Source organism: Ostrinia nubilalis, chromosome 16 (assembly GCF_963855985.1).
Source record: "Ostrinia nubilalis chromosome 16, ilOstNubi1.1, whole genome shotgun sequence".
Taxonomy (NCBI): Eukaryota; Metazoa; Arthropoda; class Insecta; order Lepidoptera; family Crambidae; genus Ostrinia; species Ostrinia nubilalis.
The window spans coordinates 8,728,833-8,756,608 of record NC_087103.1 but is presented as its reverse complement, the minus strand read 5'-3'; the positions used below and the strand labels follow the sequence as shown (position 1 = coordinate 8,756,608).

Genomic DNA, 27,776 nt, shown 5'->3' with positions numbered 1-27,776 from the left:
GTCCCACTTTACATAGATTTCAACATTAGACATGGAAACCACACAATAAAAACCTACGCACTGCAAGGCAGTGCAAATACAGCGTAATTACATAATTAAATATTTCTAACTGTAAGCCTTACGTGACTTTACATTGCCTCCGTGAACCTGAAGTGTGAACTAGGCGCATAGCGTCACATGGGAGTCCCACTTTAAATCGTTTTCGTAATTAAAGGAAACATTATCAGCTGATCAGCTTACATCGCTGGCTTCGTGGCATGGTTCATCCCGTTACCAGCTATCGGTACGCGAATCTTCAGTACAGCCTGCACCTATAGATACTCGCAACTTTCCTAACAAACAAATCCTAAAAACCTTGACACTGAATTGTTTTAGAGATTTGAGTAAAATCTTTGATTGCAAAGCAAAGAATAAACTGCCTCTATGGTCTAGTAGTAAGGCCACCTATCACAGACCCAGATGTCCCGGGTTCGAATCTAGCTGCCGGGCTAGCTGCAACCATCTGACCATATACCTACTGCCAACATAACAACAATGTTATGGCTATGTTAAAGCTCGCTTTACAGCGACCTGATCATCACCTGCCATCTAATGAGATGTATTCCAAAAGAGATTCTCCTTTGAAAGGTAAAACCGCCTACTAAATATCTCTGTTTTGCTCAAGGTCAGCTGGTAGAGAATGACGTATGGCATTAAGCTCGCCTTTTTGTACAGAACATTGTTGTGTGTGCAATAAAGTCTTTAAATAAATAAATAAAAATAAGACACCCCTTAGACTACAGACTACTACTATCCCTTAGATTACATACTTTTTGTAGGCCGATAGTTTAGTTGGGCTGCTAATCAGTATTAACATCAATTCGGTATCGGCCGATTCCTCGTACAAATTAGAAGCCGATCATCTATCGGCTGACTAAAAGCCTATACTCTGCGGGATGTCTTAAGTCAACATCTGTCATAATCTATATTTATAAAATTGCCAGTTTCTATTGGCTCGAGCATAGCCTATTGTACTTTTTGCAATCACCTAACGCGGCTGAGATTACCCAAGAGCTTACAATCGATTATCGCACTGTTGCCGTGGGCGACTTTGCAAATATTTATTCCCGTTAGTATTTAGAAAGAGTTTGAATTTTTATTTAGAGTATTTTATAGAATATAATAATAGAAGCACTTAATAGACACTTTCAGTTACATATAAAAAAAAACAACACAACAAGAATATTATTTTCACAATTACTTACCATACCATAGGCACTGCGCCAAAAGGCTGACTAAGGTGACTGAGTTTCTTCCGCCACTTCTTCTCAACACCAGCTCATATGTTGTCCCGAAGTGGTACTTAGTATGGGGCAAGCTATATTTGGGACGTATATAAGTGTCCTGGAAAGGGCCTATTTAAACTGAATAAACTATTTGAATCTAAATAGAAGGCTCAGCATTTATCTTGACATTAGTTTGATGCTAAACTCAAGCTTTGCAAGCTAGTATTCGTATTTCTTTATAGGAACAATAAATTTATTTTTAAATTACTTTATCTCTTTAAAATGTGACTTATCTGTAAGTAAGACATTTCATTTACCTACTTATGTTATATACGTCAAAACCATTTCATTTGCGAATTTCAAATCATATATTATTCGAATTATTTGAGCGACTTACTTAAAAATACTACATGCATCATATTTTTATCACTTCAAATTGTTAATTAAAATATGAAATTACAATATATCAAATCGAATCCTACATGTCATTTAATATCGTGAAATAATATAGGATTACTTCGTTTTTCCTGTAAATTTGACAGTAAAATGTTTAATTTGAAAAAGTGTGATAGGTACGTTAAAAATAATATAATTTAAGTTGATATCAAAAAAATGTAGCTACAACACTGACAAAAATAATAAATTACCAGTTCTAATTTCGATATAGTCCATCAAGCTAAACCCTGTGACATCGTATGTCTTTGTAATACGACAGGTGTTCAGAAAGCAATGAGAATGGGATATTTCTAGCCATCACAAAATCTGAAAAAAATTGAGCAGGTACCTTAATTCTTCACTAGAAACTACTAAAAAATACATTTAAGTTCACCATTGCGTTTAGGAATTACATTCACCTATCCTATTCCTACTTTATAGTAAAAATTTTCAGTCTGTTTTTTGGCTGTGCATTTCTGTTGAAAAACAAACATTAAGTTAAAGGAGAAACAAAATGCTCAAGCAATGCAACACTACTTCAAATTCTGTCAAGAAGTCCGCGTGAGGTCTCTAAACGGCACTATTCCCACCTCTCTTTCCCAACACTGCAACTCCTGTGTAGACAGGATCAGCAGTTTGACCGCCAATAAAAACCCAACCAATGAAGGTCAAGTTTGTCCCGGGGGAAAGTTAAACTGTCATTGGACCCGCAACGAAATTAATCAGAAGAACATAAGAGGAGTTCGAAATTAAGGTTTGACTTCTCTCCGTTGCAAAGCGGATATGACAGGTGACAAACAAAGGTTTAGTAACCTTTATGAAAGAGTGAGGTCTCTAAAGTGAAAAGCTTTACTGGAACTCAAAGAAAACGGGAGATTATCATAATCATTTATTAATATCATTGTTTGAATTTAGTAAATACTTGAAGTAAGTATCTTACTTCACACTGTGCAAACTGTCAAAGAAATAATGACAGCACATTATAGACTCTATATTCATACTATAAATAGCACCTACGAGTACCTTTCAATCACAACTACCTATCTAAGATGCTACAGTTCTTGCGTTTACCTTAATGATTTAGCACTTACAGTACGGTCTTTGTAACCCCCACTGCCTGATGAAACCACACCCCTTAACCATCTTTGCCTTCATTTATTTTCTGAGACAACTGTATAATTGATTGCCCACCAATCCAGCTTTTCATTGACAGTCTGTGTATCGCCAATAGTTTGACACCCGGCCAGTTTCACTTTCTACCGTTGAAAATCGTGACCACTAATAAAATAAATCTTATTGTATGGGTGAGAAACTCGATTAGTGTTCGCGGAAATGTTCATAATTTTTTTTGTTTTTGTAACGGTTTGTTTTGCAGCTGGAATGTGCTGTATTTAACTAACATTTATGTACATACATGCAATTGGCTAGGCTAGTTTCCTAAAAAAATGCTTTAGTCCGTCAATTATTATCAAAAAAAATTGAACACATGTTTTTATCTGTCAATCAAACACGAAGTTATGATGCGTTGAAGTTCCGCGTGAGGTCACAAAGTGCTACATTTTAATGACTCTTTTTTTTTTCAATTTTCATTACTACAACAAACATTCCTACAACAAACATTCCTCTGACTGCATTTGTGAACACTTTGTCTTGTTTCTATCTTTTCAATTGTTTTTTTTTTATCTTTACATCCCTACTTATTTCGTATTAAGTAGGTACTGTTAATTGTGAAAAATATAAAACGTTAAAATAGCGGTATCGTTATAGCCAATGAGATGCTGTCATAGTGACATTGACAATACGTCAATGTCACACGAGAATCAAACGTCAGAATAGAGGGACGCGCGGAGACGACTCCGCGCGCTTTTGTGCTAAGTGATGAATTGTATCTAAAATAAGGCAATATAATGTGAAAGATGAGTATCCAGTGTTTTATTTATGAGAATAGATCGACCGGCCTCTAATAGTTCAGAAGTGAGATCTGAAACCTATGATAGTAACGTGATTTCAAAGTGTTCCAGGTGACCAATGTTTCGTGTGATTTGTCACGAATATTAACACAAAACGCCCACGATTCTATGGTTATAATTGAATATGATGGAGAGAGAATGTCAAGGAAACCACACTGACAAAGGTGTGAGATGCAGAAAAGTATTTAAGTACGAGAAATGATGGACGCAAATTATGAAGATACTCCCTCCGTAACTTGGCTTGTGGTCACGTAAGTGGTGAACAATTTGACTAACGATGGCCCCAGAGCAGGTACGATTCATTATTGCTATCGAATATTCTAACAGCAACAATATTAACACATTTCCTTTTGAGCAAAATAATGCATGGAAGTGAATGATGCAACAAATGTTATAAGTATTGTCAGTCTTTACTGATAATGCCAGGAATGTGTGTGAAAGCTATGGTATGTGCTCACTTTAATTTCAATGCCAAATAAGTTATTTTAGTAAAGCAAATTAAATTGCACGGTGTTCATTTGTTCATGTTAACATTCTGCGAAGAATAACCTGTTGAGATTCAAAATCTATAAAGAATAGATAGAATATGGTCAGATAAATTAAATAAGTTTGGTGATCATGCCCGAGTAACCTCTTGCCATTATTTTGGAGAACAATTAATAATTAGTTTTATTCAAGTAAATTGAAGCTAAAGTCTGTGTTCTGTAAACCAGTTTTAGTATCATGATGTTTCTTTCTTGATGTTGAGTAAATACTACAAGATGAAATAACTTAAAACATTTAGCTAATTGAGATTAAGTAAAGCAGCCAGTTATATCATTGAACATGGGGATTTTTGGTATTTGGTATGGTATTGATACTTCAATCAATTGTTAAACATAATTATTGTGTGCTCCTGGTTACTGTAGATGTAAGACACATTATATTACACCATAATGCTATATTTGAGTAACAATAATGTTAATAAGATAAGTTATTAAGTTTCTCCAACTTATCAATTAATTTCTACTGCCAGCAGTCATATAGATTGTATTACTAACATTGAAAATAAGTGTGGGTGACCAAAATTTATCCTATTTTGATATTACATAAAAGATTTAGAATGTGGTACATTAAAGGTCTTCTTGTGTACCAGCCATTATTGTTAATAATTCTCACATGGTGAAATGATTTTAATCTTGAGGTTATTTATTAGCTGTTTAATGAAAAGGTTACTGGTTGTAGCATGTTGTGTGTGCATATTTTTAGATTTGACTTGAGTTTTAGATGTGGTGACTTATCTGTCTGCGGGTTGGCCCTGTGGTGAGCAAATTAGTCAAGCACAATAACAGAGTGAAGCTGAACACTTAGCAAGGGTACTCCACATAAGTAATTTGGAGTTGGACAGAAGGTAATGCAATACAAAAGGCATCAGCTGTGATATTTGGTGAGTGAAAATGCAATACAAAAGGAATCAGCTGTGATATTTGGTGAGTTGAATTAATGTTTTATTGCAAGGGTTGGGCTGAGACTAGCAGTGCCACTGCGGCTTGGTTGTTTAACTGTGCTTATTCTTGTCATTGGCATGAAATTGCATACAATTAACTTGAGTGTGAACAGATTGTAATAATGAATTGGCTACAGTCTACTGCTAGACTTTAGAACTTCCCAACTGCCGCTAACAGTCTTAAGCAAAAAGTTATTATTAATAATGGTGAATAAGAGTGATGTGTTTGAATAGAAATAAATGCTTATCATTGGTCATTAGCATTGGCCTATTGTGTGGTATACTGCTGTACTGTGCGAAAGTTAGCTATTTACCCGACTGCTCCAGAAGGAGGGTTATGTTTTTTTTAATAATGGTATCAATGGAGCAAAGTACTAGCAGTGATCAAATAAAGTTTATATTGGTGATGATTGTGTTGTGTGCTTCCCTGTAATGACTGGGTTAACAACAGATACTTGAATATGAAGTCAGTTGCATTGTGGGTGAATTTTGGCCAAGCATGAGAAGAGAAGTATGGTACTTGTTAAATTAAAGTTCTTGGATATTTCCATGAATGCTTGTTCCTATTTGAGGATGGTAAGTTCATGGAAGTATGTGCAGTTTCCAAAGATAATAGTTGGAAGTGTATTGCTGTCAACACAACAATAACAGTAAGTTTATTATGATAAAGTTGCATTTGTGTGTGAAGCAAATTTGTGTTCACTAAGACACAATGTTAAGCATAAATTGTTTCACTGTTTATTACTGGCATTATTATTGATGATGATTTATGTAGTTGTGTTATTCATCTTAATATTTTAGAGTTTACATTGAAATATTTTATTATTTAAATAAAGATAATGTTGTGATTATGGGAATGGTTTGAAAATAATAATAATAATAATAATAGAGGTATGATGTACTATGTGAGGATCATACACCAGTGGGCATTGTCATGAAACTGGGTGGACTTTGTCATTTTGTGTGAGATGGATGTCCTGATAGCTGTGTGAGGAGGACATGTGGCATTGTCTTGAAACTGTGTGGACATTGTCATTCTGAGTGGGATGTCTGTGTTACATCAGGAATTGTGAAGATGTCGTGTCTTGTGTGGGAGACATCATGAACTATGATGTTTTGGCTTGTGTAGCGACATCATAGGGCTGTGTGGCGAGGCGCAAACTGTGTGGAATGGCCTAATCTGTGTGGGTTTAAAGAGAAAATGTTAAAAGAACCATAACCAATCCCATAAATCATTTAGGTCCAATAGTATTTATTTTAATTGTATTGCATTGTATAACTTCATTAAAATTACGTCATTAGGAGTTCACAATGTTCTAAATTAATTCTGAATAATACCGAAGAGAAGAGGCAGTATCATGAGCAAATGGAGAACCTACTGAGAAAGGCATACGCCGGGCGCTGTAGTGGTGACTTCGTGGAAAGCTTCAACGACATCGAGCAAGCAAAGAAGTGATTTTTCAAGTGGACGAAGACCACAGGAAGGCGGTCTTCCATGTCCGGAACTGGAACAGCAACAACGACAGACTGCTAGCAGTCGCCCCGAGCAGCAGGCGCGCCGCGAAGAAAGGAGCGACTCCCCTAGAAGCTCCTGAAAAGCAGTGGCGCCTCAAGACCGGATGGGACGAGCCCGTGCTGGAAGACGTCGCAGCATACTTCGAGAAATGGCTGTCAGACCTGCAGATTATGAAGAGACTGCGTATTCATCGATACTACTACGGGGGGGAGATAAATGAAACTCCGAGAGCTGCACATCTTCTGCAATGCAGGCGAGGAAGCCTACGCCGCCGTTGCGTATTGGCACCTCGCTTACAACGACAGGAAGGACGCGGAAGTTGTGCTGGTAGCTGCGCGTGTCAAAGTGGCTCCAGTGAAGACACAAACGATATCGAGGTTGGAGCTACGAGCAGCATGAACGGAAGTGCATCGGCTGCCTGTAGAAGACACTATCTACTGGAGTGACTCCTAAACTGTGCTGTATTGGCTGCGGAACGGAAGCCGCCGCTATACACCCTACGGAGCGCATCGACTTGAAGAGATCACCGAGGAGACAAGGCTGTCGGAGTAGCGTTTGAGTACCCACTCACTTGAACGTAGCCGACGTGGCGTCGAGAGCGGGATACGTGCCTACATCGGAAGAGGATGAGTTGTTCCAAGGGCCGTCGTTCCTTAGAAGACCGAAGTCTGGATGGCCACGGCAAGAAGGCAAGGACGATGACGTGACAATCGAGCAGCACTGCATCTCGTCACTGGGAAAATCGAGGAAAACGAGATGGTCACATCGGACCTCTCGCTTTGAATATTCCAGAACATGAGAGACAGAGTTGGCAATATCGCGAGAGAAAGGGAAGAGTATAAGATAAGGAGCAGGGCATTCCAGCTGACTAGTTTAATTCAGATAAGAAGCGAGTTAAGAAATCAAAGTGGTCGAAAAGAAAAAGTGAAGAACTCAGAAATAAAGCTGTTTACAACAAATACTCTGCCTTCAAGATTTATGCCGGTTCCTAGCCCACGAACATGCAGTCCACTGCTCATCAACAGTGAGGGTTCTTTCCATTCTTGGAAGTAGAATGGGTTACAGTTCTATGATTTGGAGTTTATCGGAACCAATAAGTTGTATTTTTGTGGTGGTTGAACAAACCTGATAGAAACCTTGGATAAAGGCCTAATTGGGCATCAAAGGATGAGTTTCTTCGGTGGTAACATTTTGGGCATATGAGCTATGGTGCCTAGATTAAGATGGCATGTGTGTGATCGACATTATTGTCATTATTGAAGCAGCTGATTCTAAAATATTGAACGAAAAGATAATTGTGGTAGCGTCTGTATGACCATTGGCGTTGCGCTACTGATTGAGGAGCACGCTGAGCTTCTAGATGATATGGATGTGCTGTGTAATGATGACATAGATGTACTGTGTGATGATGATATAGATGTACTGTGTGATGATAAAGATGTACCGTGTGACGATGATATAGATGTATTGTGTGATGATTTCTCGTTTCAGCAGAACCAAAGGTGGTCAGCGTGTGGTGCGAATGGTGATGGAGATGGCAGAGTGGATCTAGCCAGGTGCTCAGCTGGATCCCAATACGAGGCGTCAAGTGTGCCATGAGCAGACCTTCGAGGGCGAAGGAATTGCAGGAAGGCCGAACTGTTAATTGTGAAAAATATAAAACGTTAAAATAGCGGTATCGTTATAGCCAATGAGATGCTGTCATAGTGACATTGACAATACGTCAATGTCACACGAGAATCAAACGTCAGAATAGAGGGACGCGCGGAGACGACTCCGCGCGCTTTTGTGCTAAGTGATGAATTGTATCTAAAATAAGGCAATATAATGTGAAAGATGAGTATCCAGTGTTTTATTTATGAGAATAGATCGACCGGCCTCTAATAGTACCAAGACTGCATTCACAAGAGAGAATTAATTATAACGTAGTCTATAATAATTAACCGAAATTGGTTCAGAACTGGAACATACTAACATAAATTGTAAAATCTGTTATTTGGACTTAAAAATTGGAATATTAATTGAACAGAATAATATTTTCTAGAATTTTTAGTATAGATGTCACTGTCACAGAAGCCATTTCGACAGCTGTGTTGTAAGGTACTTTCTACTGTTAATTGTTTAATAATAATTTCGTTTATGTTTACGCTGTATAATTAATGAATTTCAATCGAACGTCATCGTTTGGTAAACATTAAAAAATAACTTTTACTTTTAAAATAGCTGTATTTTACTATTAACCTAAATGTAAAACGCATACGAACATGGCACGCATACCTAAAGCTATAAGAAAACAAAAAAAAAACAAACAAGCAAAATCAATAAACAATTAAAAAATTACGTAGTTATTAATGTAGCGTAAATTTTTGATTGTTATGATTGTAAATACAGCTGTATATTGAATGATCCAAAATAAACACGATAAATACTTAGGTACATATTATATTTCAGTAATAATTACTTCTAAAATATGATTACTTAACTTCGAAGATTGAATAAGAAAAATAGTCATCCGCGTAAATGACGTAAGTTATTACTAATCGTAAAATATTGATCAATATTTCTGACCAATTTATTACAGACTGAAAATGACTCTGACAAATAAATAACAAGCATTTAGAACATGACATGATCTAAAAAAAATTCAACATCTAATTAGCTGACAACTGCTGAAAAAAAAATTACCTTGATTTGGCAGTAGAAATGATGTAATTTTTAGTGGTAAACTAATGTAACTGGCCAATTGTAATTATTGTGACGCCATATTACATATTCTCAAACATTAATTAACTTAATTAGATTTGAATTCGTTTTGTTTAGTCATTTCTTTACTTGTCGAGAGTAATTTACTTGTACTTACTTGCAAATTGACAAAAAATAACGAAAAATGTGTAACACAACTGCATTTTGTCTTACCAGTTCCATTGTAGAATCTTGGTGAATATCTGGGGATACCTAGGACGTCTCGACCGTACCGTAGTGGTTAATTAATGTAAGTAAACTATCAGCAACTTAAAATATTACATAATTTATACACCATAATTATTTATACCTATGGGCGGAAGCTGACTGACGCATTTACACTGTCGCCCGTATTCACAAACGATGCTTGCTTAAGTGAAACAGCAAATCGAACGCACAGCGTTGAATAGAGCTCTGTGATTGGTTCGTGTGTTATCCTGTGCGTCCACGCGCACTGTGAGACCTCATAGTAATGTTTGTGAATACGGGCGTTAATCTCGAAACTGTACTCGATCCAAAACGTGGGAATGAACCGCTACGGTTCCGACAAAGTTGCAAGTTGCGTTCCCGCCTTTTTCCACCAAGAAAAAGTATTATAAGTTGTAACCCATCAACTGTCGGCAGGTGAAAAAAATCTATACGCCATCGTCCGCAGTGCAATCGTAAAAACTGAATGACGTCTCAAATGAACGGATCGCCAAGTTTTTCTAGTTCGTTCGTTACGTTATTATATCGTAATCTCTGATTTGATACACACGCAGCGGGCCTGCTCTCGATAGACTGAGAGCTAGTCTAAATGACGATTCTGTGAAGAGATTATAATGATACATTTATAGAAAACTATAATAATATAAATGCTTTTTTACTTAAACAATGCGCTGATGATATCGATCGACGATACAAGACATTACATACAATTTATAGGACAATTGGAGCAAGTCGTTCGAAGATGCTTACGATTTATTTTATTTATTATTTAAACTTTAATGCCAAAATAAATTTGTACATAAGGCGAACTTAATGCACTAATGACCAAAGCATTCTCGACCAGTTTACCTTTGGGTTGAGCAGAAAAGAAATTTATCAACTTCTCGAAACACTTTGATATGCACGAATCGATAAACCCTTTGCATTGATTGCATAAAAATATAAATATAGCCTGTAAAATTTAAATAATGTAATGATGATATTACCTAAATTACTTCTCGTAAATAATTAACCAAAATAAAAACAAACCGTACATATTTTGTAAGCGTATCTTAATACCGGTCCCCTAGTCTATAACAAGATTCGCGCTAATTCCACTGTATTGTGTTTGTCACTGCGCCCCCGTACTATAATTAACACTGATGAATTTAATCAGCACGGTTTTGGATTTTATTGCTCCAATTTGAACCGTGAAATTGCTATTCAGGAATATTCCGTCTCTTTCAATGACATTTGACAGCTTTTTCTAATTGGATGGATCTACGCATTTTAGATATCATATTTAAGAATCTTGTCCTGAAAATCTAGGTCAATCAATCTATTTAGGTTCAAAATTACCTTGACTGCTTGAGGAATATGTAAGTAAGTAAGTAAGTAAGTAAGTAAGCATTTATTTGCTGCACACAAAGTCACATACATAGTTCAACAAAATAACATAATACAATATTTAACATGCACATTCAAAAAAATAAAATAAATAACAATGAGAAATGTTATGAAATGTGAGCAGAGTTGCGGCAGCAAAAGGTCTCCGTCTCAGCATGTGTCACAAGCTAATGCCTGGACGCTGATTTTCAGACGGCGGCCGACGAAAGTGGAGAGCGGCGGTAATCGCCGCAGCAATTCGCAAGGGCATTAAAACACAAATGATAAATGATAAAGAAAAATTAAATAAATAAAAAGTGAAAATTAGTTTAATGTCAAAATGATATATTAAATTATGTAAATTAGATATCAGGAATAGGATTAGCAGGTCAGTATTATAAATAATGTCAAATTAGAGGGGTCGACTATACCTGGCCATTAGAGATTTTTTGGAATGCCAGTATGTGCTTTTTAAGTTTACTTTTAAAAGTAAACTTGGTTATAGCTTGCCTAATGGGTGGTGGAAGGTTATTCCAGCACTTCGTAGCCAGGTACCTAAAACTTCCTCTAAAAGCAGCAGTTTTGTGCTGTGGTATGGAGAGCCTCCAAGATCTACCACGAGTGTTATAAACTGAGTCCGAGTGTTTCCAATTAAGCTTCCCAAAAAGATATTCAGGAGCCCCGCTGTTCACAACTCCAAAAAGCAAACAGGCAAAGTGCAGGTCGCGTCGGGATTTCATATTGAGCAAGTTGGCTTGGTTGATGAACGGTGTAACATGCGTCCTAGGCGGGACATGCATGGAAAACCTTATGCATGCGTTTTGGACACGCTGCAAAACTCGATTAGAGCGCTCCAACAAACATGGCCCAAAGACTGGAAGGCAATAGTTCAACTTGGAGAGAACAAGCGTTTCGGTGAGTTTTAATCTAAGATCCTGACTGAGCTCATCACGAATCCTGTACAGAGTCTTCAGCTTATATAAGCAATTCCTAGCCAATGCATTGACATGATCCTCAAAGCGAAGACCAGCGTCAAAAGTAACACCCAGGTTTCTTGCTGTCCAGACCCTCTCAATCGGCTGCGCGTTGATTTTTAAAAGGGGGTTAAGTTCCAATTCGGCTAATCATGAAAATAATAATGTATGAGCATTATTATTTTCATGATTAGCCGAATTGGAATTGCGATTTCTGTTCTTTCTAATTGGTATTTTCCTTAATGGAGCACTCTGATAATATACTCTCGTTTTGAAGCATCTGTATGTCATACAATGTAACAGTCAATTATACAATATGTAATTATGTACCATAAAATTAGGTGTATAGATTCCCGAAATATGCAATTTAGAATATCTACCTACTGAAAATGTATCTTGGATCAATACGACATACATTGAGGTTTTTACAAAACCCGTCGCATGAAATGCCCTATGTTGATTTCTGAGTTTCTCTTTAATATTATTCTGTCAGACAGGAATAAAAAAAGCCTTAATTACAGTGATAATGTGTGAAAGATAGTGTGGTGTTAATAAAATATTTCTAAACTTTCATCTTTGTTTCCCGCCGATATTAATACCAGCACAAAAACTTTTAAAGCCCTCGAAACCAGTAATGTTATTTTCTACTTATAAGCAATAAAGGTATAGAACATTACATTACATGTTGTTACATGGACATCATTATAGTACTTATCCTTCATACCGTAAAATGCATCTGTTTTTGTAATGACTTTCTTGTACACTTTGAATTTTATTATAACATGATTTAACATTATTGAAGTAAAACGGTGTATGTGTTAAACACGCAGTTAAGATTTCCCACATTCCCACATTCTAGAATGCTAAGGCAAGCCCCAATTTTAACGCGAGCTTATTAAGCTCAGCCCCGCCCTAGCAGGTTTCAAGATCTGTCTTGTTTTATGAGGTCCAGAAATGAAGTACTTAGGTATATTAACTTGCTCAGTCTCTGATCCTGCCTATCCTCGACTATGGTGATGTATGCTGTACGGACATCTCACAGGAACTTTTAAACAAGCTGGACCGCCTCTTGAACAACTGCATCAGATTTATCTTCGGTCTCCGCAAGTTTGACCACATCTCACCTTTTCGCTCGCAGCTTGGTTGGCTTCCCATCAGACAGCGTAGATATCTTCGTTCACTTTGTATGCTTCATTCAATTCTCTTTAATCATGACTCTCCATCTTATTTAAAAGATAAATTTCAGTACCTCCACTCCACTCACACACAATAGAAATCTTCGCTCTAGTCAGTCTCTTCAGCTTGCCACCCCTCATCATAGCACTGGCTTCATGTCCAACTCTTTCTTAGTCTCCGCTGTACGGCTCTGGAACGGCCTTCCGGCAGGCCTGGCTCACTCCGCGCGGTACATCCGATAATTACCTACAGCGAACAGTGTTGCCAACTTAGTGGATTTTCCACTAAATCTGGTGGTTTTGACTTACCTACTAGCGGACAAATATGGGTTTTAGTGGCTAGTGGATTTATCTAGTGGAATTTAAGAATTAAGGATTTTTTTTCTTAAACATTGGAACAACGATTATATGGTCCACTCGTATCGTTTTTGGAGTTTAATTTCATCGTGCAGGCAACACTGTTCGAGCTAGCGAGTAAAGAGACCTAAGAAAAATGACAATAAATTATTATCGGGGATTCCCTGAGTTCCCTTTCCTAAAGTCGCAATTTTCGTTCGCGCTCATTGTGTTGGTGGCTTAGATTAATAAAACCTACATGGATAGTCTTCATACAAACGCTTCGTCAAGAGTGAGGCAAAAATCTTATGTCATTAGTGTCAATTTTGTTGGGGAGTGTAGACAGTGAAGGCGATTTTCCCGAAAGTAGGGAAATTTTTAATACGTTTTTAATTATTTTATAATGCCAGACAAAAAAATAGTGGAAAATTTAGCGATTTTTACGATGGTGCGATTTTTATTAGTGGATTTCTGGTGATTTTAGAGGTCAATTCTGGTGGGGAGCTTGATACTTCGTTGGCAACACTGACAGCGAAGCGCCCCGCCGCCGGCGGGTATTATATCAGTCGAGTGTCACGCGCGCGCCCGTCAGGACGTTGGCGTGCGTTGTAGTATGATTATAATTCTATGATCGAAGTATTATTTAAAAATGGACATAAAGAGAAAGAAATATTGTGCGGCGTTCGGGTGTTTAAATTCGAAAAGAAATCTACCGGATTTATCTTTTTTTTTCGCTTCACAAAGATGCTGAAAGGTATGTTGGCCATGTAGGTAATCAATAATTCTTAGGATAGTATAGGAACCTAATCTACTATTACTACTGCTCAGAATGCGTTCGTTCGTTTCAGCCAAATGACGTCCACTGCTGGACAAAGGCCTCTCCCAAGGTTTTCCATAATGAATGCATACTTACCTACATACGTACTTCATTACAAATAAGTAGATTAATTATTTTTTCACTAGACAGCAACCCTAACAGCGTAAGAAGAGTTCAGAGGCACGCGATAGAAAGAGACAAAACTTGTAGGTGAATAAAATTGTAGGTACGTAGTGCTGTGCGAGCTGAATTCCACTGTATCGCGTCGTAGCAAGACTCGCATTTATTTAAATCGTCTTGCGGAGTAATCCTTCTGTACCTGTACTATTACTTATTCTGTGCTTCCGGCCAAATTACGCAAACCTTCTTCCAAATTTACTTTCAAAAAGGCTCTGTGCAAACATTTCAAGGAATGACCTTTTTTTCTCCATTTTCTCGCTATCTCAGACATGAGTGATGTGTACATCTATAATATTATTATGTTTATGTATTTATGTGTATGTCTATTGTATTTATTTGTATTATGTTATTTATTCTATGTAATCTTATGTAAGTAGGTTTATTATCAAAAATGAAAATTTTTTGCACCGCCTTACTCTTTCTGCATGACCCGTGGTTGACTGGCAGAGAATGCCATCCGGCATTAAGTCCGCCACAGTGCATTTGTTACTTTGTGTGCTGAAGTATAAATAAATAAAAAATAAATAAATATTAATATACTTCATTGAGGTTAACCTCATGAGCTTTGCATGTATGCATGCATGAGTAAAACTGGTGTAGATCGTTTGTGTCTTGTCTTGACTGTCACTCCTGTAAGTTTCATAAGTGCCACTTGTGGTCTAAATTGAATAAATATTTTAGATTTTGATTTTTGTAAACGTCGGTCTCGGAAGTAGCTGACTGACTTGGAATCGGCATTTAATCAGAAGAATATAGAAGGTGTCAGTTTTCAAGTGCATGGACTCTCATTAGGCTCAACTATTCACTAAATGTCTGATAAACGGTCTTAAAAGAGTAAACTTTGGTGACTGTTAACTTTCCCCCGGGACAAACTTGACCTTCATTGGTTGGTTTTTTATTGGCGGTCTACAGCTTGATCTTGGCTACACAGGAGTTGCAGCGGTGGGAACGAGAGGTGGGAATAGTCATATTTGGTCATCTCTATTTTGAGAGATCATCAGACCTAAAGCACAAAATTATAATAGAACTTGAGCTATAAAAACCCAAATCACTAACTGAAAAAAGTCTCTGCATTGGGACTTACAATTGTATTGTACCTTGTTTATTGTTTAACTATGAATAAAATACGGGTATGATATCGAAACATTTATTCATTCTTCTTTTTAATAATTTAACTTAAAATAGCTTTACATAAAACAAATAAGGAAGACATACCCCATAATGGGTATTATAATAAAAATCAACATGCTTTCTTATCTATTTACATAGTTACACTGTCATTATCATAAAAACTCCCTTCGTTTATAAAACCTTTTGTAATCCAATATTTTAGAATTACTACAGACCACTACAATGTGGCGTATCTCAATATAACAACATTTGATGTATGACTATTATTATGAAATATTTTTCTCATATGAGACCTAAGACAGTCAAGTAATAAAATTAAGCTTGTCAAGTCAATACTAATTGTGAAAAAGTTTTGATATATTGAGGTAGGCCATTTCTGCTATAATTCAATACAGTGACTATCAATAAATTCAATAATCCTTGCAGGTAAGCCTATGAGGTGAAAAACTACAATTACCTATCATTTTAATTAAATAGCCATTGAAAACGTTTGTACATAATGTTAATTATTAAAATATTAATTCTCCGTCCAGTTTTAATAAAATAACATTTATTTAATATCTTAATAACCTATGACATCCAATAAAAGAGGAAGAACGATGTCAAATATTTAAAAAACTATCCTAACAATCGTTTACATTGCGTTTACATCTTACCACGTCTAAGTTTAACAAATATTATTATACAAATTGTTAACATAAACAAAACAATGAACAAAAAATGTCTCCGTGACTGCATTGGAAGACTCGGAACAAACGCAACAAACTACGTAATTATGGCAAGTAAATAATTAAAATATGAAAAAATAATTTAATCTAAAACGTTTGGAATGATCGCTTAACTAATAATATTTACAGTGCAACAGAAATAACGCAATACCGTTATTTTTAGGGTATTTACAGCGTGGATTTTGTAAAGCTAGAGACAATTGTTGGTAATTGTAAGGAATCTGTGTTTACTATGACACCACTCAATAATCAGCACTTCAGGAACTGTCACTTAAGCATTGCTGTCACGGTAAACTCAAACTGATCTGTCTCTAGCCTTTTAAATATACATAGGATTGTACTACGAAACGACACTCACACTTGAATAGAGATAAAGCCTATGATTTGTTGAATTTCAGTATGTACCTATTTATTTTTTATTTTTTATTTAGAACAATCGTGAAGAATGTAGTCTTGAGTTTATATTCAAACATGAGTGTCGTTCCAATAGAGCTCTAACTAAATTAGTTCAATCTTTGATCGCTCGGAACTCATGTTAACAAATTAATTTTACATACCTAACAATCTTTAACGTGCTGATTTGTTTTTGTACTAAACAGGTAATGAGCAAAATAAATCGATATTGCTATCAAAGCCTTTGAGTAGCGCAGACAAGGTCTAACTACTACGTATTTTCACATTCAAAAATCACCGGCAACTTCATAATTTAAATTTAAAAAAATGCATCTCGTCTAAAGTTTGTTCTCACTGATTGAAATGTCCTGATGAAACTAAGCGAACTCAGTCCTTATCGCCAACGAATCTGTATACGTCTGGGGGCGGTTCTGGCATGCAGTAACCGTGGTACGTGCGGATGTCCTCGGCGGCGTACGTGACCCCAGCTAAGACCCCGACCTCGGTGTGGTGCTTGGGGCATATGTGGTCCCTGGGGCATTGGCAGATGGTGTTGGCATTCACCTCGTCTATTTGCTCGTGGCGCCTCCTAGCGCTGAAGAGCTTGCACGGTTCTTTGCGGGAGCAGCGTAATCTCTGTGGAGGAATAATGTTCTCATTAATAATATTGCTAGCGAATTCACTAATTGAACCAAAAAAATTTATTGAATGAAAAAAGAACGACATTAATTACTCTCATAAATTTCCGTTTAAGAGCCATTTCACAAAAATATTCCGCGCGAATTTAGGTACGAACTGTCAACGCAACGTAAAAAGAGTAAAAAGAACGCCGAAATGGACAAAAAAATCTTGAGCCGTGACCGTATTAAGACTTAATAAGTTATTAATTTTAAGGTAGAATAAGGTATTAAAACTTGATAAATTAATTTAAAATTTTAATAGTTAAAGTTTATTTAGTCCTTTAAAGATTTTTATATTTCGATTAATATTGAAACACGAATAGGTATATTAAGTAAAATATATATTAAGTACAAAATAAAGACAGTCACATAGTGGAAAAAAAATTGCCCCCTTACAGCTCCATCATCGGACCCTGGATATCATTTAGGGTTAAAGTATTCGTCAAGGCGAATCACACAAGCCCAATCACCATAGGGTTCTATTGTTTTGTTACGGAGTTGCAATGGAGTTCCAATTGCAATTGTATATTCTCCAGATCCATTATCAGACAGAGCTAAGAAATAAATAAATAAATAATAATATTATTATTCAACAAATAACTAAAATAATTCATCTTACTAGTCTTACTAATATTATAAATACGAAAGTTTGTGTGGATGTCTGGATGTTTGTTACTCTTTCACGCAAAAACTGCTGAAGAGAGTTTGATGAAACTTTACAGTACAGTACAGCAGTATTAGGCAGTCTGTGTTCAACTATCACTCGGGTCGGACGTTCCTATTCAAAACCGTTGGTTCACTCAGTTCCGATACGACTCTAGTGCTGTGTGTAATTATTCACGTGAATACACTGAGTTTCTTATTTCTACGAGTGGATTTCATTTTGCCTGAGACCTACGCCATGAACCTTGAATCAAAGACCCTGTCGCCAGCGACAGCGACGCTTATCCATCCCTATCCTCTGGAGCATGCTACATACAAGTGGCCATCGGAGAAGCATAGATTTCCCTTAAGTCTACTCCTGCTACCATAAGGCACTCCGCTAAAGTCGTGAGGGCGCCAACACTTGCTTTTGTATCGAAAATTAGTAGAGCAGCACACGTTGCCCGTTGTAGGCTCTATGCAACCACGTTATTTTAAACCGTGGCCCCTGAGCATGAGATGGGAAACTGCACTCTCTTGAATTCTCTTGAATTTGATGGTTTTAGGGGAATCCTAGGAATGAATACAGACTTTTCAATAGAATCTCCTCATCAATATTGAGACATTGCGAGTTGAAAGAAAGAAAGAAAGAAAGAAAAAATGTTTATTCAGTATCATCGACAATACAATGCAATGTTACGTTTTCACTTGTTATTTTATTGCAATCTGATCTTGATTTTTCAAACACGTGTCAAAATAAAAAAAATATTTAAATCAAAAGCACTAAGGAATATTTAATTGATATCAACTTCGAAGCAAGCACAGATCACAGAAACTAAAGGGAGATGCCCAAAAACAGAAAATATCATATCAATGAATGTATGAAACATGAACATAGAGATGGTTTAATTTGTTGCTAAATATATTTTTTTCTTTCTTTCTTTTATTCTTTCTAATTATTAAAACATACCAAACATCCATTTAAGATTCATTCTCACAAGAGAAAATTTAAAATAGAGTCCAAATATTTATTAAAAATGAAAAGTTCTAATTTCCTGTAATGTTCCATAGAAGATTTTTCTCATAAAAATCTAACCCTATCATGCTTTCAGTTTACTGGCCTTGGTAACGTCGTCTCTCAAATCCCACTATATTTTGATGAAAGCGTACCCCTTGTTCTTGCGAATAAGCCCCCATAATTATCTATAAATATATCCCAATGAGAATGTGACGTGTATCTTTAAAGATATTCTATTATGAAGATGGAAAATTCAAATCGCTATAACTCTTTAAAAAGCAAATATTTTCGATTTGTAATCGCACTTTTTATATAAATTTGCTTATATGTATAAACAGAATATATTAAGTAAAATCCATGCGCAAAAAAAAATTTTTTTTTTGTTGACCGGTGTTATGCAATTTTTTTTTGTTGACCGGTGTTATGCATAAAAATATATAAACACTTTAGTTAAATCATAGAATTTCTGAAAAACTAGTAATTAAATCGTACTGGAAACAAAAAAAATATGAATATGTTATCTAATTTATTTATTAAACGTCCAATTTATCGAAGATTTTGGACTAAAGTTTTTGAAAATATTTTATATCCTACATAGAAAAAATTTAGGATTCTAATCGCGAAAGAATTTTTTTTCGGAGCCTATTTCCTCCAAACAAACAAATAATGAAATCTTTCCTCTTTTATTAGTATAGATTTAACAACATGTACCATATTTTATGCAAATAATTGTTAATCTATTCTAAACAAAACTTTCCTCTCGAAACAAAACGCTTCTTTTTCTTCTTCACGAAACAAAACTCAAAGCGGATAAATAAATAAACAAATCTTTGGACAATTTCACAACGACATCTAGTCCCAAAGTAAGCATCTAATGTGCTTGTGTTAAGGGTGCTAACTTAATGGATATACCACTTACATACTTTTATATAATTTATTAATTAAATTAAATACATACATAATGATGACCCGTCAAATAAATTAAAATTCATCATTTCAATTTCTGCTCGGCCGGGAATCGAACCCGGGACCTCTCGGCATATTAGTCCGTTACAAACCACTACACCAAACGGCCGACTGGAAACAGGGACCTCTAGGCATAGTATCAAATGTATTTGGTTGCCGTATAAATCACCGCTTCACGACACGAACGCACGTAAACGTCATGGCGGGAAAAATGACACAGGTCCTGCCTTGACGGGCGCTCGCGCCATACTAATCGATGTCGGCTTGCGCATTGTAATTTATACTGATATTCACATCAATATTTTGACAAAGTGGTTAATAATATTTAAACAATAACTGTAGAAATCAATTCTACAATGAATATTCTTTATTTTGGGATACTTTTTTTGCAGTTATTGATGTGTTTTTAAACCAAAAACTACGATCAAAATGTGACGTTAATCTTCAAATTTGCCAAATTATTTTTAGACTTTACTCAATAATGGTAATGAAATTCAAGAATCTATTTCATTAATGTACTACAAGAATATATGTCCGATGAATACTATATATTTTTAAGCTTGTTATATGAGCATAAATAATAGATACAGGACTTTGAAATAGAGTCTGCGGCAATTTTTCCGTAAAATGGTTGTGGGAGATGGGGCACTGAGAATTAAGCAAAAGAGTTTTAGTAAATCCGTTTCATTAATGGTCAACACCAAAGATTGACCTATCTTTCGCAGTTATTAAATAAACTCTGGGTGTTGCTTAAGATAGTAATTCATGCTTTCAAAATCTTAGAAATTCGCACGAAAATGTAAAATGGCTCTTAAATTGTTTCAAGCAATACTTTCATTTCAATTCAGTGTGTCAATTTTACAAAGTATTCGTCTAGCTCAGAAAAAAAACCTTGAATAGACTTTGATTTGTTATGAGAAAATTTTACCATATTGTGAAGTGTACCAAAATTCCAATTTTACTTCGCTTCGCTACTCAATACAAAATTTAAATGCCATTGCAAAAGCTATGTAATGGATCAAGACCAAACTAAAAATTCAACCTACAAAAGCCTTAACTAAGCGCCACCAAGCGGCGCAAGACCGAACTACAACACTTACGCTTTGCGGCGAACACGCGAACTGGTACTGGTTCCCTTGCTCGCCGGTAGGTGTCGTGTACGGAAGCTTCTTCAGCAAATACGTCACGGAGTTTCTGGGGCAGTGACAGTTGACGATCTGCTGGGTGGCGTTGCTATCAGGGAAAGAGAAGATGGTCCACGCAGCCTCCTTGAAGTAGCGGCATTTGGGCAGACGTTTCACGGGCTCGCACGTTTTGTATAATGTTGTCTTGTCTGCTAATGTGTGATTGTCGTCGGCGGTGAGCTCGCTGGAATGACAAAAATATTGGTTATTTCGATGGATTTCTTTAATTTATATAAAAATAGGTATAAAATGCGGTTACAAACTAAAAATCTATTTAAAGAGGATTTTGGTAGAGATGTAGAGTTTCTACTGCAAGGTCAAGTATTAATTTTTAACTGGTTAACATGTCATGCCCAATGAATCACATACAAGTTTCTGTTTCGAGGGCAATATGTAGAACATACTCGTATATTTGCTCCAGAAGTATATCAGACTCCTAAATCGCTAGTTTTAGTAAAATATGTCCTTCTTTAATATAAGTAATGCAAAGTAATCTTTAAAAAACTTTTGAAAGTGTGATTCTAATTCTTAAGTAGCAAAACGAAAAAATGGAGTCAGGGTTTTAGGGTAGGTACCTAAGAGATAAAACTAGATATTGTGATAAGTATTATTAAGTTGGCGTAGAAAGTATTTTCAATTAAAAGCTTACCTAGAACAAGGTCTATGCCCCAAACAGCGGCATTTCCTCTCGATCCAGGGCTGCCTCGCGTCGTACAAGTCCACCTTACTGCAGACCTGTCTCGCCCTGCAATCAGGGAGATCCTCCTCGGACACCTGGAATAGGAGAAACCACAAGGTTATTGATATGGTTTTAAAAATAAAACGTTCGAAATTTGAAAATGTACGTAGTCTTTTGTTTCAATCGAACAAAGTTAGGAAAAGCAAAATGTTAATAAAGTAGTTTTAAAAATAAAACGTTCGAATTTTAAAAAGTTACGTAGGTTTTTGTTTCCATCAAAGTTAGCGGCAGAAAACAGTGTTTAATTTTATGATGGTAAGAATAATAATTCCATTCAGGCCTTTCCTCCGATTTCTGCCATAAACCAAGCTACTCCTTTTATAAAAATACGTCTTTTTCTATTGGATTAGGCAACTTTATCCTGCTACCACAAAAATTATGCTATCTTGCAAAGCAATAGAATCTTCTGCTCCAAATCTTATCCCTACCGTTGTGTTGTGTTGTGGCTAAACGCCAACCGCGAAAGCCAAAAAAAAATATTTCATTAAATTTTCATCTGACATTCCCATCGGAAGATGGAATTATTTAAAGGCATTAAAATAATGTCACACATAACGATATCCGTCATAGATATTTGTTCTGACTAGTAAAGTTTGCGATTATATCCCAAGTACCTATCATAAAATAATTACGAATATCCTATGTGAAGCAACAACATTAATTGCGGAACTTTTATATCGCTGTAATTTCCTTCGGTCGTACCTACAACTCGTACCTATTACTTGTGTATCAAGTCACTATTTTAGGAAGTTGAATTAAACGGCTGGTACACAGTAAGTTTTCCATACAATTCCGTTACAGCTGCTGATTGTTTTTTCATAGAGCGACTGATTACTTTATAGTTATAACTGAGGCACTTTGCAAAAAGTTGCTGTAGGCAATACATTAAGTATCCGATGACGTAATTTAAATGAATACTTTTGCAATATCTTTGACGTAACGAAGTTATAAGTACTTGTAATGTAATACTTTGTAAAAAAAAAAAGTGCTGTTGATCTTGCCATAGAAGACTGGCTCTTTCAAGCACAAGCAAAATCTGTTGCCTAATGGGAAGCTTCATCTACTTGATACCTACTGTAATACAGCCCACTGATATTTAAATAAACATATGTATTTGTATATTTGAAAAGGAATAAGTAAATTCTGACTGATGTAAAGCTTCAACGACCTGTATCTCAACAACAACAATCATGTAGAGTCAATGTACAGGAAATGTTAAAATTAGAAAGCACGTGGTGCATGCTAATGTGTTTTTTGTCCATCGTCTAGGAATGCAATAAACAGTCTTCAAATTCGCGCACATCCATCACATTTTACGTGTTTACGTATTCAAGTCGCGTCCGCTATCGAATATGACACTGAATTCGCTTAGGCTGGGTTGCACCACCTAACTTTGACCGTAACTATTAAGATAACCGGTGCTTTTTGTATGGAGTTTGACAGATTTTTGACGTTTGTCAAAGTTTAAGTAAGATGGTGCAACCCACCCTTAGAAGTGAAGTTAACATGATACAAATAATTTGTAGGAGAATGTGGTATCTACATTCTTGCTATAGTAAAAAAAACTCTGCACCCCTTAAAAAAGACGAGCTTTTTCGTAAAATAAATAACCCTAATTGAGAAAAATTGAAGAAAACGACATGAAACAGTCAAGAATAGTTAAAAATCTACTCATTTACTAATAAACTATCAGAATAAAAAAAATCATTATGTCAACCCAAACCTTACCAACCGATACATTTTCTGTAAATTGTCATGACGCTACTACTAAAACAATATAAAATATCCTAACTCACAAGCAATAGTGATCGTTGCTTTAATTTACAAGTAGGCAGTATTCACACATTTCAAACCACTGATTCCAAATGAAACATTTGCCAGATCCTAATAACAGGCCTAATTGCCATATGCTCTAAACCCATTGTGGATACCTCGACCTTACCTCGTGAGAAAATATACAAGGTGTTCGAAACCAGATCGCACCTGCTGCTGCAAGAAAGTGATCACCATGACGAATGGCGTCCGAACACTGGCCATAATGGCACAATGAAGGCACATGTGTCCCATTTTTTGCGCCAGATTTTTTCTTGACTTCCGACCGGAAGACCGTAGCAACCTGTTTGCTGTGAGAACTTTTTTTACGTTCAGGGCTGGTAATGTCATGAACACGGTAATTTGTTTCATTTAAATACGTTTATTGCGTGATTACTACCTGAATAAGTTGGCGTTATGCGTGGTAGACTTTAAGGATTATGCGTAAATTAAATTAATTTACAAATTATACAGAACTTTATGGCAGTTTTAAGCTATTCTACACGTATGTTATCGACCATATTGTATAATAATTTAGGCACACAAGTATTTTACTTTTGTTTTAACGTTTTAATAATAATGTAGATAACATTTTTATTACAATAGTATGGCAGCTCTTTCAAAATAGTTCAGCGTTACTTTTCACCAGTGCTACAACCCTAGCGATGACATACTATTAAAAAAAGCTTTTTTTCCGTTGTTCCGGCCACACTTCCCGTTTCTTGTGCATTGCGATAGATTTCGCGGAAACGGCCCGGTCCGATCTTTGTACGACCGGATATAGCCCTTTTGTGTCGCCCACAAAAAGCTGGCAACACAATGAGCCGGTTGTTGACTTGTTCCTTAAGCGGGTCGAGCTTAATCGGTGTGTCTCCGGCCTAAGTTAACGAAATTCCGTGTCTTCTGATTTCAATTTTTTTTAGGGAGTTCCATCATTTTTTGTGGAATAATATCAGATTTTATCTTTATTGCAAACGACAAAAAACTGTCAAGTTGGAATGACACAATTAAAGCGGTCTTATCGCTAAGAAGTAATCTCTTTCAGACTACACGAGTGGACGTTTGTTGGAAACAAAAAGAGGAAAGCGTCAAAGAAAAAGTACCTAATATGAATAAAAGATTAATTTAAGCTATTTTATACAGAATGTTTTTTTTTTTAAATTGAACACCGAAATAGTCATACAAATTCGTAAAGTAGAACGAAATTATTTGTAGTTATTTTTTGCCGACACTCTTTAACGGGTCGCACGTCGCCTCTTGAATATCAATTTCGCATACAACAGAATGTATTGTGTTGACAACTGTGAATACATAATCGGTCGGACATAAAACGACATAGTAAAATGTATTTCGATTCGATATTGACACTTCGACTCGTCAATCGCCTCGTTTGAACTCGAATAATTTTGATAACGATGTACGACGTTTGTCGTTATTTTGATTAAGCTATAAAATAGGAGTAATAAAATTATATCCGTTTGACAACGTTTTTTCCTGCAAATGTCATATGCTAATGTTCCCAAAGTTTGAATTTTATTTTATTTGTTCAAGGTACAAAACAGACAACAATTATGACTTTAGAATTTGTTTAATAGGGCTTATCATGGACAAAAAATAACAACATATTGGTTTAATTCTACTTAATTCTACTGCTTATCACAAAATTAAATTTACATAACGATACATAAAATAAATGTTATCAAGTTAAGCCCCTTTAAGTTATGCATTCATGTTATTAAAAAACAATGCCAATTAGCTGAACCAAAACCATCATAACACTTTTCTGCACGTACGACCATTCATCAACGGCAAACCCAAGTTCATAATGTTATCCAATTAATTTTTTACCGCCCATAATATATTGACCGTGAAAGGCATTAGCATAACCTTACGTGTTACTAATTTGGGCACAACCGACCACATGTCTCTCCGACCAGTGATGCTACAGGGCCCATCGGATGTTCATTCGAGATTTTTTGGAACGATATTCGAGACCGACGGTCAACCTCGGGCGACACAGCTAAAACCCTTTTTAGTCTTTTTCTAAAAGTCCGAATTAGCAAATCTTAAGGCATTAAAAAGTAAACTGTAACAGTCGAAGCAGAAGGCGTGATTTGCGATGGCGGTTTCTTAGCACGAAATGTAGCAGCATAATGAAAGGGGCACACTATACCAATTATCCAAATCCGTTTCAAGGTTTGCGAAATAGAAGATGATGTTATGAGTTTCAACGCAACTTGTATAGACAGTAATATTTGAATTTAAATCACCTAAAGAAAACACTCAAATCCTATACGAATGGGATAATATTCGTTTCTAAAGCAATCCTAAGCAACATGCACAGCTATAGATGTCAAAATCTGATTTCTTCGTCATTAGAAATCAGCGAATTTATCACCAGATCTGTTATGTCAAAGATTAAACTGAAAGCATGTAGACCAAGTCTTAGGGCCTTGCGGGGAGGGGCGCGGAGGGCATCCGGTCCGGTGGACAAGCGCGCGCGCACCGCACCCACTCCAAGGAACAATTTGTTGTCGCCGACCTAACACAACCTTAGTGTAGCGATTTTTAGGACCATTAAACAAGTATAGACTGTGATTGGTGGAGGTATTGAAAATCGACCAATCACAGGCTGGAACCTACCTACTTAAGTTTGAATAGAGTTTTGAGATTCGTGTCATAAAGATTAATAAATGGAAGCTATACAGTGTGAGTCACGTTAAAGTGTACATATGAAAATAGGTGAAACTAGACCTATTTTTATCGACAAAAAATAGGTCAAAATTTTTTTGAGATTTTTTTTTAATTTATTATAGAATTTTTTTTCTTCCAATTACTTATTTTAAAGAAATCGTAATAACTTTTAAACTAAGAGGTATATCCTGATAAAATAAAAACAGTAATAATGCTAAATAACAGACGATACTAAATAAATACATAAAATACTCAGAAAATGCCAACAAATAATAAAAAATGATACTTTTTGAAAAAAATCTGCTTAAAAATTCGTGTTTTTTTGGTTATTTGATAAATTTCTCCAAAAAATGCCCCTATAACAGGTGGTTTTTATTGTTTTGTATTATTTTCTACCGTATTGCCTTTGTAAAACCAAAAATCGCATGTCTCTATCCCTATCACAACATTTGCTATGATAGTTTGAACAAAGGCCTGCCACCACATTATTCTCCGCTACAGGTAGGGACAATTTTAATTTTAACTAAAATGCTTATTTTACTTCGAAATCTTTTGTTTTTATTTGAAATCTGACTTGTCTTTATCAAATTGACAAATGTAGAGCCACTTTCAGTTTCGTTGTTAACGAAGCGTTGAATGGCGCGCCCGGAGAGGCTTAGTTCGAACGATCATAGCAAATGTTGTGATAGGGATAGAGACATGCGATTTTTGGTTTTACAAAGGTAATACGATAAAAAATAATTGAAAGTCATAAAAACCACCTGTTATAGGGGCATTTTTTGGAGAAATTTATCAAATAACCAAAAAAACACGAATTTTTAAGCAGTTTTTTTTCAAAAAGTATCATTTTTTATTATTTGTTGGCATTTTCTGAGTATTTTATGTATTTATTTAGTATCGTCTGTTATTTAGCATTATTACTGTTTTTATTTTATCAGGATATACCTCTTAGTTTAAAAGTTATTACGTTTTCTTTAAAATAAGTAATTGGAAGGAAAAAAATTCTATAATAAATTAAAAAAAAATCTCAAAAAAATTTTGATCACTTTTTTGTCGATAAAAATAGGTCTACCTAGTTTTATCTATTTTCATATGTACACTTTAACGTGACTCACACTGTATTAAGATTAGACATAGACGGACAAAACTTTTCAACATTCTCATGAAAAATATTATTTTATGATCCTGCATATTTTGCAATTAATACATTGTAATTTTCCAGATAGAGTACAAAATCTGTCCTTAGTTTGTTTATATTTCAATATCTACAATTTGAATTGGCTCGTCTCCAGAAAACAGCGAATCCCTTAACCTTTATAAA

The 27,776-nt window shown here is 35.7% G+C and overlaps 2 protein-coding genes across 2 annotated transcripts in view; one reads left to right on the top strand and one right to left on the bottom strand.

Moving 5' to 3' along the window:
- Positions 1-27,776, top strand: part of LOC135079345 (elongation factor-like GTPase 1) — a 198,466-nt gene that overhangs the window by 122,248 nt on the left and 48,442 nt on the right. The gene's annotated exons all lie outside the window — the stretch shown is intronic.
- Positions 15,626-27,776, bottom strand: part of LOC135079349 (protein giant-lens) — a 30,217-nt gene continuing 18,066 nt past the window's right edge. Inside the window, exons 2-4 of the mRNA XM_063973989.1 lie at positions 21,860-21,984; positions 21,127-21,394; positions 15,626-17,356 (exon numbers count right to left, since the gene is read on the bottom strand). Of these exons, the coding sequence (XP_063830059.1) occupies positions 17,108-17,356; positions 21,127-21,394; positions 21,860-21,984 (642 nt within the window). The 3' untranslated portion in view covers positions 15,626-17,107. The remainder of the gene's footprint in view (positions 17,357-21,126; positions 21,395-21,859; positions 21,985-27,776) is intronic.